Here is a 12,841-nt window from a genome sequence, read left to right on the forward strand (position 1 = left end):
CTGGTTACAAAGTCATCCCTTCCCCCTGGGTCTTTTCCTTGCTGCCTTCCATGTTTCCACCTTTTCCATTCTAGCATTATTGATGCTTTGAGACAAGATCCCTGTGTTATACAATCTGTATTTTCTCATAGGGGATCAGCCCAAGTATAACAAAAATTTGTTTCTTGATTTCAAAGTAATTGACAGTTTTAAAAGACACTGTATTGGGTTGGGTAACTTTTTAAAGAATAAAATTTAAGCAATGTTAAAAGCAATGTCATTGTTGAAAAAAGCAGAATTATTCTGCAATTAAAAGCAATATCATAGTTGAAAAAACAGGAAAATTGATACTTTTTAAAATTTTGGAACTCAAGTTTGGTTGTTTGGGATTTTGTTTTTTGTTGTTGTTGTTTTTTATTTTATTTTTTTTAATTTAATTTTATTTTTAAACTTTACATAATTGTATTAGTTTTGCCAAATATCAAAATGAATCCGCCACAGGTATACATGTGTTCCCCATCCTGAACCCTCGTACCCTCCTCCCTCCCCATACCATCCCTCTGATGCACGATACGGGATTTTGTTTTTTTTAAGTCTGTATTTCCCCTTTGATATGAGTACTTGTTTCCCTGTAAATTAATATTGTACTAACTAATCTTCCTGGTGCCCCATCCAAATTTACTCTAACCTTGGCAGCTTTCTATTTTCAAGAATGGCTTCCTTTTCTCCTAAAAGTAACCACTCCCTCAGGCAGGAGGTACCTTGAACTGGTACAAGAGATGGATGAGTGACTGAAGTTCCCTGAGCCCTGCTGGACAGAATCGTTTTCTTAAACAAGATGCTTTTACATCTAAATGACTCTGCAATGGCTATAATTTAAGGCAGCCTAACCAGTGTCAGGATTGGGGGCAGGAGCAGAAAGGGACGACAGAGGATGAGACGGCTGGATGGCATCACTGACTCAATGGACGTGAGTCTGAGTGAACTCCGGGAGTTGGTGATGGACAGGGAGGCCTGGCGTGCTGCAATTCATGGGGTCGCAGAGTTGGACACGACTGAGCAACTGAACTGAACTGAATCAATGTCAGTGGACGGTGATGTGAGCCTTACAGTAAAAGTATTTAAAACTTAGGACACCAAGAAGGCACGTGTCTCTGGCTTGGGATTCTGACCCTGCTTTAAGCTGTTTCTGCCTTTCACAGAATCCTCTACTGCCTTCTTGCGAGCCCTCCGAGGTCTTTTTCTAAACTCTTACGTGCGTAGACTTCCCCTCTAAATTGTTATATGTGAATATGGTGCTGGAGATGGGACAGAAATGATGCGTGTATTATATGGGTCTTTTGTAAACCAGCGCGTTGTAAGCCAGTAGGTCATTACTGCAGGTTTGTGTCTATATACAACATTCCAAAAGAACGTAAAAGTTCTGTTTGTCAGGCAGGATACTCTTTGTACCGTATCTCTACTTTCTCAATCAGTTTGTAGACTAATACTCCATAGTGTTTCTCCGAGAGTGCCTTAGTGCCTGCGGATGGATGCTTAGCCCGTTTGTGTAAAAGTTTTACTTTAAAGGAATATTTTGGAATTTTTCAATCATATCCCATTTATTTTAAGCTTTTATTTCTCTCTGTGTTGTGAAAATATGCATTTTTTTCCCTTTGGAGTATCGGTTACAGTGCTTGCTACCAGGTAGCTAGACCAAACTTTCCCTAAATTTTTATGAGGAAAAAATGATCCCCTCTAAGCTTTAATTTATTTGCCTTCCATTTTGGGGGGTACGGATTCTTGAATATGTATGGATATTATTAGGGTACTGACATTGACAAAATAGGTTATGGGTTTCTAGGCTTAGGGGTGGAGTGGTCACTGGATTATATTCTTTATTAAAATAGCCAGAGATGTTGATTTCTTTCCTAAAAAATACATTAGTTGCTGGTAGCTTCTCAATAATGTTTTGAAAAGTTTAGCTATTTATAGAAAGGGCCCTCACCTTCATCCATTAAAATTTGTCCCTCAAAAAGCAATAATTTAAGTAGTTTAATACTTCTGAGAGGAAGTAATAAAAGGTTGAATCTTATGTTCTCTTCTCCCTTTATGGAGGTAGTCTTCAGTGAGGTTCCTCATTTGTTTCTAGCTGTTCGAGTTCTGACAAGAGGTAAGCTTACAATTCTAGTCTCCCTTGTGCTTGAGTGGGGTCATTGGACTAAATCTGAGCAGTGAAGGGTGAGTTGCCCACTCTAGGCTGGAGCGGTGGGTTTCCTAGGTCAGACTCGGCAGCTCGTCTGCCCTGACTCCCAGCACTCACTGTGCTGGCTGTTCCCGTCAGCCTGGGGCCACAGGGAACAGAATTCCCAGCCTGTCTGCTGATGCCTGATTGATCTGTACCAAAACCCAACTTTTAGCTTGGTTTATTTTTCTCTCTTGGTTTTTTCTTTCTCATTGATCTCTATACTATAATTTTACTCCTTCTATTTGATTTGCTTTTAGTTTTTATTTTTTCTAGTTTTTTAAGCTAGAATCTTCAGTCATCAATTTTAAACCCTTCTCCTTTCTTAGACTAAGTATATGAAGCTAAAAGTTCTACAAGGACTGCTTAAATGTATTTAATAAGTTTTATGTTTTCGTTATCATTCATTTTGAAATCTTTGCTAATTTCACTTGTGATTTCTTCATTGACCCATCAATTTTTTGAAGTATGTTGCTTAATTATCAAATATGGGACTTGTCTATATATCATTTTGTTGTGTGATTTCTAATTTGGTTCCTTTTGTGGCCAGCAAATATATTGTACATGATTTCAATCCTTTCAGAATTTTAAATTTGTTTTATAGCTTAGACTATGTATGTCTCAGTGAATACTCCTTGTATACTTGAAAAAAACATGTGTATTGTTCAGTTATGTGCCTAAGTGTTAATTGATCCAAGATGTTTGAAAATCTCCCATATCCTCACTAATTTTCTACATAGTGGTTATTCTATCAATTGCTGAGAGAGGGGTTTTTAAACCTCCAACTATGATTTTGGACTAACCTTTATCTGCCTTAATCCTGACAATTTTCTTTTGTGTGTGTGTGTGTAATAAAGGTTTATTAAAGTATAAAGGAGATAGAGAAGGCTTCTGACATAGACATCAGAAGGGGGCAGAAAGAATACCTGCCTGCCAGTCTTTAGCTGGATGTTATATAGTTTAAAAAATAAAAGTAAAAAGTCTCTCAGTTGTGTTCGACTCTTTGCAACCCCATGGACTGTAGCCTACCAGGCTCCTCCATCCATGGGATTCTCCAGGCAAGGATACTGGTGTGGGTTGCCATTTCCTTCTCCAGGTGACAATTTTCACCTGATGAATTTTGAAACTCTGTTGTTAAGTGCGTTGATATTAGGGCTGCTTGTATCCCAGCTTAATAACTATGAGTGGTAGTTTTTATCTTTTGTGATACTTTTCTCTTGAAGTCTACTTTGTCTGACTTTAATGAAGCCACATCAGCTTTCTTATGCTTACATTTTTTCATTGTATATATATTTTCCTTTTTTTTAACATTCACCCTATATGTACTTTTCTATTTAAAATGCATCATAATACATGCTTAAGTACTGTCTTTTTAAAAAAATTCAGTCTCCCATCTTTGACTTTTAACTGGAGTGTTTAAACCATTTATATTTAGTGTAACTGTTTCTGCACTTGAACTTCTCTCTCTTACCTGAGTGTTTCTTTGTGTTTTCCTCCTTTACTTGTTCCTCTGTTTTTTCTTTTCTGTCCTTTCTGGGTTGAGTATCTTTAGTATGCCATTTTATATCTTTATTGTCCCTTAAACTATACTTGGTGTTTTTATTCTGCTGGCTGCTTAGGGTAGTATTTCTCAAACATTAATATACATCAGAATCACATGAAGAGTTACATAAAACACAGATTTCTAGGTCCCACTCCAAAATTTCTGAACCAGCAGGTCTGAAATTGGGTTTATGGATTTTAATTTCTGATAAATTATTAGGTAATGCTGATGCTGCTTGTCCAGAGCAAGAAAATCATTGCTTGAGGGATTAGAAGATGTACTCTTAACTTATCATAGTCTACCCTGAATAATTTATGCCATTTCAAGTACAGTGTAAGAAACTTAGAGCAGTAAAATTTCATGTATATCTTTTCCTGTACTCTGTACTATGCTTTTAGATATTTCACTTATATACATTTTATAAATCCCATAATACACATTTACTTTGTTTTAAACAGTCATTTGACTTTTGAATTTAAGAAAAGAAAGAACATTTCTCTAAAATTTAGCTGTCCTTCATTTCTAATTCTTTCCTGTACATCCAGATTTCAAATTTCTCTCTGATATCATTTCCCTTTAGCATAGAACTTTCTTTTTTATTTCTTATAATGTGATTCTATTATCAGCCAATTATCTTCACTTCAGTTTATCCAAAAATGTCTTTATTTTACCTTCATTTTGAGAAATGTTTTCACTGGTGCTACTGAATTTTAAAATAATTGTATGTTGCTATCTGGCCTTGATTGTTACAAAGAATCAGTTTTTACTCTTACCTCTATTCCCCTTTACATACTGTAATTGTTTATTTATTTATTTATTTATTTTTTGCTTTGTTCTGGCTGCTTTAAAAATTTTTTTATATTTGTTTTCAGCAATTTAACTATGTTGTACCTTAGCGGTTTTCTTTGTATTTATCTCTTGGGGCATTTGCTAAAATTGTTGTTTTAGTCAATTTGGAAATTTCTATATATTATTTTCTGACGTATTCTCTTTCTGGGACTGCTACTACAAGTATGTTAAATTACTTAATGCCACCACATAGGCCACAAGTACCTTGTTCTTTTAGCTTTTAATTCTTTTCTCTTTGTGCTTTAATTTTTATAATTTATTTATATGTCTTTAATTTCACTGATTTTTGTGTCCAATATATTGTTAATTTCAACCCAAAATGTTTTGTCCTCAATAGTATATTTTACAGTTCTTTGATTTCAGTTTGTTTTTATAGTGTCAAAATCTCTTCTGAGAATTCCCATTTCTTTCTTTTCTTTTTTTCTTATTTTCTTGTGCTGTCTAAAATATCAATTTTAAAATCCTTATCTGCTAGTTTCATACTCTGGATCATCTGTGAGTCTGTTTCTACTGACTCAGTTTTCTTTTGACTCTGGTTTGTATTTTTCTAGTAATTATTATTGTATTCTAGACATTCTGGAGACTCCAGGTTCTGTTATATTTCTCTGAAGAATATTGCATTTTAATCTAGTAGTCAAATTACTGACAGAACATTTTGAACTTACAGGGCCTTTGCTGTATGATTTTTTAGGGATGATCTGTTTTTGTTATACCTTTAACCCTAAAATTAATGCCTTAATCCTGGGATACATTGTTTCCTCCTAAGGCAGGGACCTTCTAGAATTTCAATGGAAAGCCTAAGGAAATGGAAAGATTGAGTCCTTCTAATTTAGTGAGATTCAAACTCTTTCTCCTTGTGATTGATAGTAACTAAAATACCCTGCTTAACTGTTTAAAGCATTAAATTCTTTCACCTTTTGACTCTTTGGAGTCTCATGCTCAATTCAGAGGTCAGCTGAAAATTTGAGAGGAGTTAATATATCCACACCTCATGACATCCCCTTCTTTCTGGACTGTCTATCCATTTTCAATTTTTGTGGTTTGGTTGCTAAGTCGTGTGTGACTCTTTGCAACCCCATGGACTGTAGCCCTACAAGGCTCCTCTGCCCATGGGATTTCCCAGGCAAGAGTACTGGAGTGGGTTGCCGTTTCCTTCTCCAGGAGATCTTCCTGACCCAGGGATCGAACCCACATCTCCTGCATCTCCTGAATTACAGGCAGACTCTTAACTGGAAAATCCCATGGACGGAGGAGCCTGATAGGCTGCAGTGCATGGGGTCGCTAGGAGTCGGACACGACTGAGCGACTTCACTTTCACTTTTCACTTTCATGCATTGGAGAAGGAAATGGCAACCCCCTCCAGTGCTCTTGCCTGGAAAATCCCAGGGACGGGGGAGCCTGGTGGGCTGCCATCCAAGGGGTCACACAGAGTCGGACACAACTGAAGCAACTTAGCAGCAGCAGCAGCAGGAGATTTATCTGATTCAAGTTATTCTGCTACTAAAACTGAAATTCTTCCCCTAATGGACATGTAAGTGGAATGAGAAATCTTTGTTTCCTTTACCGCTAACATTTTTTATCCATAGGATTATTCCTGTGGCTATATATTCTGACTAAAATAGAGCTATTAACTTGCACAGAGGCCATCTCAGAGAACCTCCAGTTGAAAGTGGTAGTGTCTGCTACTTCTGTTCTATCTCCTTAAGACATAACCTTCAGATTAATATTTGTAAAATACACCTGTGGACTTCACATCCTGTAAGCAAGAATCTCATCACCTGCTGAATAAAATGAGTTTCATTCAAAGCCTCCACTGTCCAGCCTATGTTAACATTGTAGTAGAAAATTACTTACCTTCGAAAGCCTGGGTTATGACTTATTCTGGATTAGCTATTTTTATACCAGGAGAGCACAGTGTTTTTTTAAAGACATGATCAAAAGTTTTTTAAGTCTTCTAAATGCAATCTCTTATTTTCATTGTGGTTTTTTGATTGTTTATTTTATCAATATAGATTACTGGACGGGATACATATTGCCTATTTGTGTAGGTGTGATTCAAATCTTTCATGTTTACAGATGTAAAAACACAAATGACAGATAAAACTAGTACGGCATTCCCACAGCTGGCCTTTGAACTCTCCCATCCTGTTCGGATGGGAGATGAATTGGTGATTGTGACCAATTTCTGGTTTCTACTAACTGGTAGAAACCAGATACAATAATTCAGTGTATGTGGAAGGACATTTTTTGCAGCTCTTACAGTAACATGAATTTTTAAAAGGTGTTCATTAAAAAGAAATCCCCGTAGTACAATCCTAACTCTTAGAAGTCTGTTTTTGAACACTCAGAAAGAGAAGTTTTCTAGTGTGTGCATTGGACAGTGGCCATTTCTTATGCATTATTGTATGCTTACCGCTAAGAGACTTTGTCATATTTTATCATGGATTCTCAGAAATGGAAGGAACCATAGACCACCCCAGCCCCTTATGCAAATGTTTTATGGCCTTGTACACATAATAGGTTCCCAATAAATAACTGTTGAATTGAAACCAAAGTTACATTTAGTTGTTTTTTTGGGCACTGAAGTTTATTCAGTTCAATGTACATTAGAGGTGAAATTTCTGAGTTTGTCTTTAATTTCACACCACAAAAAAAGGCACACAATGCTGATTGCCAGTGGAAATACTGGGTGACAAAGTAAAGTATGCCTCATTCAAATAATGTTCCTTTGCTTATTCTTTCCAAAGAGCATTCAGCATCCTGTTGGACCACCAGTAAATTATATTTCAAAATCGACATTTAGAAAAGACTGACCTTGAGACACAGCAGCATGGTCCGAATTCTGCTTCCAGTTCCACCTTTTGGGGAGGTCACCTGATCAGTTCTAGTATGAGTTTCTTCTTGGGAACAATAGCAGTGATAACTGCCTTACCTACGTCGTAGGGTTGTTATACGACAACTAAAATAGTGCTATAATAGGCCTTAAAATTTTATTTTTATGGTAACTTCTTAAGATGGTGTGCAGCGTTGTGAAATGTTATATTAATTGGTTCTAGTCTTTCCTGTGGGTATTGATTGCCTTTTTGTAATTATCTACACCTACCTATAGTGACTAAGAGCCTTTCAGTTTTTTAAGAGGTCATTAGATTATTATAATGATGGAGTTTGATTTCTTCCCTTTGATAGATTTCCCTATTCTATTACTGTTCTTTTATTGTGATCGTCATTACTAAAATTTACCATAATGTTACCGAGAATGAGCTCTAGATTAAATTATTTTAATACCATTAGCAATACACATTATATTTATTGAGTACTTCCTGTAATTTACTTAGTAATTATCAACCAAGGGAATGTGATGGTACTGGGTTGAAGAGGGGGTTTTGGAACCTGTTTCCTGCTTCACAGTCATCACTGAGACTCACTTTGCTTAGTCTGCATGTTTTCAGAGACCCATGACTCAGTCCTCACACCTCTTCCCTTTCCAGTCTCCATATGGTCTCATCCAGTCTCATGGCTTAAAATAATGACCACAAGCTGATTACATCTGCAGCCCAGACCGCTCCTGAGCTCCAGGTCTCTGTATCTAACTGTCCCCTATTCCACCCCATACTTCCACTGACATACCTCTTAGCATGTCCAAGACCAAGCCAGAGTAATTCCCCCTAAGCCATGGCTCTTAACTGTCTGCCTCATTTGAATTTACAGCAGTTCCATTTTTCTGTTTGTTCAGCCCAAGAGTCTTACTGCCTCTTTAGATCCCCTTGTTCTCAGACCTCTCAGCAGATTCCAGCAGCCCTGCCTTCAGAGTGTATCTTGGACCTGAGCACTTCTCATCGCTACTCCCCCATCATCTTCCCCTGAAGTACAGGGACAGCCTGCTACCCATTCCCTCTGATCCTGTGCTCAGTCCACTTCAGTCGGCTTCTTACACAGTGGCCAGAACAGTCCTATTAAACATGAGTCACATCAAGTCACATCTCATCTCAAAGCCCTGGAAACTAGTGGTTCCCATCTCACTGAGTCGACGTCTTGAACACGATTGATAAGGCCTTACATGGGCTGACTGAGGTTTGCTCTTTTTCCTCATCCCCTCGTAATGTTCACTGACTCTGTCCACTTTCACACTTGGCTGTTCCTTAAACCTGCCAGGTGCCCTTGCGCCCCTGTCAACCCTCATTTGCTTTTCCCTCCACCGTACCGTATTTTCTCCCCAAGATGTCCACACAGGTAGCACCTTCCTTTGCTTTAGACCTTTATTTTAAAGTTGCTTTCCAGTGGGGTTTTCCCTCCATTCTTTCTAAAATGTCAACACCCTCCTCACCTCCACCACGTTCTATGCCCTCGTTTTTCTCCTGAGCATCTGTTACTGTCCAGCAGTTGACCATTGTCCCCAATTACCCTATCTGTTGACTCTCTTTCCCTCATTAAAAGGTCATAAGAGTGGAAACTTTGGTCTTTTGCGTTGCTGCCTCTAACAGAGCTGATCTCTAGTGGAGGTTCAGTAAATACAGTATATTAATTTGGATATGTAAATGAATAATAGAGCTAGGGTACAGTTTAGCATTTTTCCAGTAGATGCCACCCTCTAAGCATATTCCACATCTGAATTATTTTGGTGCCAGTTTGACTTGCAAAATGAAATTGTTCTACATTTCTAGTTAAATGATTTGAAAGTCTTCCCGTTGGAATGACATGTATAAATGGGAGCAGGCAGAGCAGCTGAAACAGCAGCAGCAGCTGGGAGTTTGGGATGAGCAGATGTAAACTGGTATATGTAGGAAGGATGAACAACAAGGTCTGCTGCATGGCACAGAGAGCTATATTCAGTATCCGGTGATAAACCATAATGGAAAAGATGGGGAAAAGAATGTATATAGATTTATAGCTGAATCACTTTGCTGTACACTTAAAACTAACACAACATTGTAAATCAACTATACTTCAATAAACTACACTTTTTAAAAAAGCTGAAGCAAGGCCTTTGTTTAGTTTGGTGCTGGGTGATGTCTGGGTGAAATGTGCGCCATCTCCTGAAAGGAAGCATGCTAATGAAGTCAAACAGTGGGGAGTGCAGCTCTGTTTCTTTGGAAACCTGTTGGAAGTAAACGTAGTTTTAAGCTTATCATCTGCAACCTGAAGTCTCACCTGTATTCAGCTGACCATTCCTGTGCCTATAGTATTTGCAGATCATGTTTCTCTTCTACTTTTTTTGACAAAGAGATTTTAAGGCAGGAAAGAGGATGTTTAATTATCTGATTATACGTATTAGTATTTTATATTAATATAGTAGTCTTTATTTTAACAATTACTCTTTATTATTTTATTCAGGGCAACACAACTATTTGTGTGCGGGAAGAAATGACTGCATAATTGATAAGATTCGGCGGAAGAATTGTCCTGCGTGCAGACTTCAGAAGTGTCTTCAAGCTGGAATGAATTTAGGAGGTAAGGTCTGTGGGTATTAGTTTAATAAGAACTGTTAATATGCAATGTAACACTACTAGACTCTGTGTACTCCCAAAATTGAAGGTGAAGCTAACATGAAGCAAAGATTTTTAAAAATCTAGTAAGTTCTATATTCGTGCTAAAACATTTTAGGAGAAAAATATTTCTTAGAAAGAGTTAAAAACAAGTCTGTTATGTGGCTATGGTCATAGTGAAGTTTGCAACTCTTGAGTTTGCTAAGGTTTCAAGAACTGGGTGCATAAACAAAGCCAAAACAAAAATGAATGACATTTTGTACAAAACTGTAGCTAATAGTTTTCATTACCATGTGTGTTTAGAAGTAAAACCTACTTGTGCTGCTGTTAGCCAGATAGGAATATATTGCTAACTCTAGGAGTAAATGTAGGAAAGGAAGGCCTGTATGAAAAAAATGTTTAATGTTCTAGAAGTTCAGCAAAAGAGTCGGGGAGATAAAGACTTGTAGCACAGAAGTATACAACATCCATGGATGGGAAGATTCAACATCCTGAAGATGTCAGTTTCCTCTAAGTTAGTTTATGAATATAACAGAAGTCTAACAAAAATACCACTTGGTGATTCTAAGTTCTTAAAGAACAGCCAGCGAAACTCTGGAAATGGGGTATATAATGAGGACAACTGGCTCTGCCCCATGGTAAAGCATGTGACAGCTACAGTAATTAACATGATCCGTGTATTTGTTTATTGATTGTCAGATCAGCAGAAAGTCAAGAAATGAATTCAAATAATGTGAGAAGTTTGTTTATAATAAAGTTGGCATTTCAGATCAGTGAGGAAAGGATAGATTAGTTGATAGGAATTATTATGACAACTAGGAAACAAGAAAGTGAAATCCGAATTCTTATGATCCTCCAAGATAAATTCTGCTCTTTCAAAGATTTAAACTTTGAAATATAATACAGAAGTACTAAAGGATTTTTTTAATATTCTACAAGTGGAATATTATTTTATACTTTTTAATTATGAAATAAACCCAGAAGCTATAAGAGAAAAGAATTGAGAAAATAAACCCTACTTATAAACCAAATGTCATCACAAAGACAAATAAAAAAAACTGGGGGAAAATACTTGCAGCTTATAGACAAAGGGTTTATTTCTCACGTAGATAAAGCACTTCTCTAATTTCCTAAGATAAAGAAACCAACTCATTAGAAAAATGAGACTGAATAAGAATATGAATAAAATATTCATAGGTAAAAGAATAATAAAAGAAATGCAGTTGGTTCTTGAAACACATGAAAAGATTCTCAATCTAAACCCAGTAAGAGAAATGTAAATTTAAAATGTGAGATATAATTTCTTACAAATGGCAAAGAGAAAACATTTTTCTAATATATTGTTTGAGTATAGAAATAAAAGTGAAAATAAATGTTAATCTCGTGCATTTTAGGTGGAAGTAGAAATTGATATAACCCCTATGGAGAGCAATTTAGCTATTTCAATTAAATGTTAAAAAGTCACATACCCTTTGACTCACCAATTCCACTTTTAGGAATTTATCCTAAGTATGTTCTGGCAATGTAAGAAGTGATATATGCATAATATGTCCAGCGTAGCCTTGTTAAACATCAGGCATACACTAACTATTTATCTGTTCAAAATTGATTAAATAAATTGCAGAATACTCTTCAGACACTAATAAGAATAAAGGGAGCTCTATATGGACTGATTATCAAAACTACTCTTTAGTGAAAAAATCAAGTTGCAAAATAGTATGATTTGTATATTACACGTAGTATATCTGCTTTCAAAAAAGAATACATATATATTGTATACCACATTTCTGGAATGATATACAAGAAGCCAGAAATGGTGGTTAGCTTAGTAGAAAAGAGCGGATAGCTGGGAGACAAGGATAGGAAGGAAAATTGTCACTGTCTATTCTTCTGTGCTTTTGAGTTTTGCATTGGATTAATGTATCTTTTGTGTACTCCAGTTACCTACTTAAAAGAAAGTAATCCAAAAAAGAAGCACATTTTTCTAGATTCCATAGATATGCGTTAGTATATGATATTTGTTTTTCTCCTTCTGACTTCTCTCTATATGACAGACTCTAGGTCCATCCACATCACAACAAATGACCCAATTTCATTCCTTTTTATGGCTGAGTAATATCCTATTATATATATGTACCAAGTCTTTTTTATCCATTCATCTGTTGATGGACATTTAACTTGCTTCCATGTCCTGGCTTTAATAGTGCTGCAGTGAACGTCAGGGTACATATGTCTTTTTGGTACAGATGAACCTATTTGCAGGGCAGGAATAGAGATGCAGACATGAATAACAGACGTGTAGACACAGGGGAAAGGGGAGGGTGGGACAAATTGGGAGATTAGGATTGACCTATATACATGATCTCCATATAGTCAAGGTCCATATAGTCAAGGCTATGGTCTTCCCAGTGGTCATGTATGTTTCTGAGAGCTGGACCATAAAGAAGGCAGAGCACCAAAGAATTGATGCCTTCGAACTGTGGTGCTGGAGAAGACTCCTGAGAGTCCCTTGGACTGCAAGATCAAACCAGTCAATCTTAAAAGAAATCAACCCTGAAGACTCATTGGAAAGATTGATGCTGAAGCTGAAGCTCCAGTATTTTGGTCACGTGATGCAAACAGTTGACTCATTGGAAAAGTCCCGGATGCTGTGAAAGATTGAGGACAGAAGAAGAAGAGGGCATCAGAGCATGAGATGGCTGGATGGCATTACCGATGCAATGGACATGAACTTGAGCAAACTTTGGGAGATGGTGAGAGAGA

General features: G+C 36.9%; 1 protein-coding gene across 6 annotated transcripts in view; it reads left to right on the plus strand.

Moving 5' to 3' along the window:
• The window catches only part of NR3C2 (nuclear receptor subfamily 3 group C member 2), a 439,369-nt gene that overhangs the window by 291,547 nt on the left and 134,981 nt on the right, over positions 1-12,841 (plus strand). For all 6 annotated transcript variants that reach the window (XM_070770130.1, XM_019977557.2, XM_070770129.1 and 3 more), the window contains one exon: positions 9,927-10,043. In XM_070770130.1, coding sequence (XP_070626231.1) covers positions 9,927-10,043 — 117 coding nt within the window. The remainder of the gene's footprint in view (positions 1-9,926; positions 10,044-12,841) is intronic.

The sequence above is a fragment of the Bos indicus genome, chromosome 17 (genome assembly GCF_029378745.1).
Source record: "Bos indicus isolate NIAB-ARS_2022 breed Sahiwal x Tharparkar chromosome 17, NIAB-ARS_B.indTharparkar_mat_pri_1.0, whole genome shotgun sequence".
NCBI lineage: Eukaryota > Metazoa > Chordata > Mammalia > Artiodactyla > Bovidae > Bos > Bos indicus.